General features: G+C 44.8%; 1 protein-coding gene across 1 annotated transcript; it reads right to left on the bottom strand.

Annotated features, from left to right (window-relative positions):
* Positions 1 to 234: 234 nt before the first annotated feature.
* On the bottom strand, positions 235 to 1,875 carry dlx5a (distal-less homeobox 5a). The gene is made up of 3 exons (XM_037693694.1): positions 1,378 to 1,875; positions 899 to 1,083; positions 235 to 736 (listed from the first exon to the last, which is right to left on the bottom strand). The coding sequence occupies exons 1-3, from the start codon at positions 1,733 to 1,735 to the stop codon at positions 422 to 424; spliced, it is 858 nt and encodes a 285-aa protein (XP_037549622.1). The 5' UTR covers positions 1,736 to 1,875; the 3' UTR covers positions 235 to 421.
* Positions 1,876 to 2,307: the final 432 nt, after the last annotated feature.

Below are 2,307 nucleotides of genomic sequence, written 5' to 3'. Positions count from 1 at the left end.
TATATATATATATGATAATGAAGATAAAAAGAAACATAAATAACAAAAAGCAACAGATGCAGCTTTGTTAGGAGCTGTGATTAAAGTGCGGGTATAATTCAGCAGCTTTGCGTCCACTGCGGCGCAGGAATAGTCTGTGTTAGATTTGTTTTTAAATCTATTTTATTGTAAATAAATGATAACTGAAATGAACAGACTCTTAAGAAAAGCGGAAGATAAAAAAAAAATCCACTGTCCGTTTTAAACGTTTAATAGTCTTCCAAAATGCAATAAATTACATGCACACATTTACACATTTTACACGTTTTCCTCTATGACTGTCATCAAATACATTGCATATTCCTCTGAAATGTGTACACGAGTCCCATAGAAGGAAACAAAAATTGTAATAAACCAAATGAACAACACGTTAGTTTGTTTCTCAGTATAACGTCCCGGCTCCCAGAGCCAACGAGTGCTGTATCGAGTTCGGGCTCTGAAGGTGAGAAGCCATGGAGCTGCCGGCCGACGTGTACCAAGACGAAGTGTTGTCCAAAAAGTTTGAAGCCGCCGTGTTGAGGCTCTGCGGCTGTAAGCCGTGCGCCCTGGAGGGGCCCTGCGTGTCCCACACGGCCGGAGACTGCGGCGAGTTGCAGGCCATGGGGTCGCTGGAGCTGGGGCTGTGCTCCGGAGGAAGCTCGCCATTTTTCATGATCTTCTTCATTTTTGATCTCCTGTTCTGGAACCAAATCTTGACCTAAAGAATAATAATAAAAAGATTAGTAATGATGCTTAAGAAGCGCCAAAGGGCGCACGCTGCGTAAAAACGCAACACACAGAATGATAACGTCCTGTTTTTAAAAGTACATTTTTAATAACATTTTCCCAGGTGTAAAAATTAAAGATATTAAAAGCTCACCTGTGTCTGTGTGAGTCCCAGCGAGGCTGCGAGCTCGGCTCTCTCCGGCAGCGCCAGGTACTGCGTGTTCTGGAACCTCCTCTGCAGGGCCGCCAGCTGGAAGCTGGAGTAAATGGTCCGGGGCTTCCTCACCTTCTTCGGCTTCCCGTTCACCATCCTCACCTCCGGCTCACTTAATTCTTTTTCTAAACAAACAAAAAAGAGAGCACGCGTTAACAACTGTGATTTTTCGTTTAGAAAAATAAAACATAAGGATTATTATTAATAATAATAAGCGCCAGATTGATATGGAAATCAGCTTCCTCACTTTTTAAAATCATGACTTGATTAATTTCCCTTGCTTAAGACTGCTTACTTCTGCATCTTGCTCTTGGACTATATGCCATGAAGGAAAATGCGTAACAATACAGTTTACCCGGATATTTCCTCAATAAATGTTTTTACAAAAACACCAAACTGAAAAGGTTTTGGGCCCGTACCTTGTGGACTCTGCTGTGCTTGCACTCTGTTGTATGTCCCAGCGTACTGGTGGTAGGCGGGGGTCGTGTACGAGCTGTAATCTCCGTAGGTTTTTGTCGCGTAATTTCCAGCGGATCCGTTTACGCCCGCGTACTGGTACTGGTAGGCGCCGAGGGGCTTCCCGTACGAGGAGGAGCTGGGCGAGCAGTAGCCGTGGGGGACTCCTCCGGCGGGACTGTAGTAGCCAGAATCCGTGGCCGAGGATTCCGGTAAAGTAGGAGATTCCTGAGACGGGTGGTGCATGGCGGAGAGTTGGAAGGAGCTCTGAAAATCTGCAGGTTTCACACTCGGGATCCTCCGATCGAAAACTCCGGTCATGATTTGGGGAGAAAAAACTGTTTGGGTTGATTTAATACAATTAACAACAACAAAAGAGGAGAAAAACGAGTCCAGAAGCGGGTGTGCAGATTACACTCTCATCGTGTGGAGAGGCTCTCAGGCCGTCGGGCTCTGCTGAAGACTGCAGCCAGCCCCGCAGCAAAGACTTGGTTAAATCCTAAATCGCGCTCTTGCGCACTGCAGGGAGGATCTGGTTCCATTGGCCAAGGCGCGCGCGCACACACACACAGGCGCAGCAACACCCATTTCACCCCGCCAGCTTTCCTTTGGGGTGGGGGTGGGGGGGTTTACGCGGGTTATATGCATTGTCCTATTTTATTCCATCAATCAATAGGAGCAATTAAAAATGTTGCCAATTCAGCTAAAAGGATGAATCAAAGACAAAAGCTCTTCGTCAAAAAACGTCCCCGCTGAAGAGTTAGTCTTTGTCCCATTTATTTAATCATTTTATCAAAACAAACGATGCTTATTCATTTAGGCGCACATGTAATAATGGAATAAGATTCTCTATTTATTAAAAAAAAAAAAAAATCATGTAATTTTCCTACTTT

Source organism: Nematolebias whitei, chromosome 19 (assembly GCF_014905685.2).
Source record: "Nematolebias whitei isolate Nwh7 chromosome 19, NemWhi1, whole genome shotgun sequence".
NCBI classification, from domain to species: domain Eukaryota; kingdom Metazoa; phylum Chordata; class Actinopteri; order Cyprinodontiformes; family Rivulidae; genus Nematolebias; species Nematolebias whitei.
This window is presented reverse-complemented; position numbering and strand designations above follow the sequence as displayed.

Excerpts from the sequence above, each read along its gene's own strand:
- dlx5a (XM_037693694.1), bottom strand. The coding sequence starts at position 1,735 with ATGACCGGAGTTTTCGATCGGAGGATCCCGAGTGTGAAACCTGCAGAT. Across the intron at positions 1,084-1,377 it reads AGCACAGCAGAGTCCACAAG|AAAAAGAATTAAGTGAGCCG; the intron begins GTACGGGCCCAA and ends TTGTTTGTTTAG. Across the intron at positions 737-898 it reads TGGGACTCACACAGACACAG|GTCAAGATTTGGTTCCAGAA; the intron begins GTGAGCTTTTAA and ends ATTATTCTTTAG.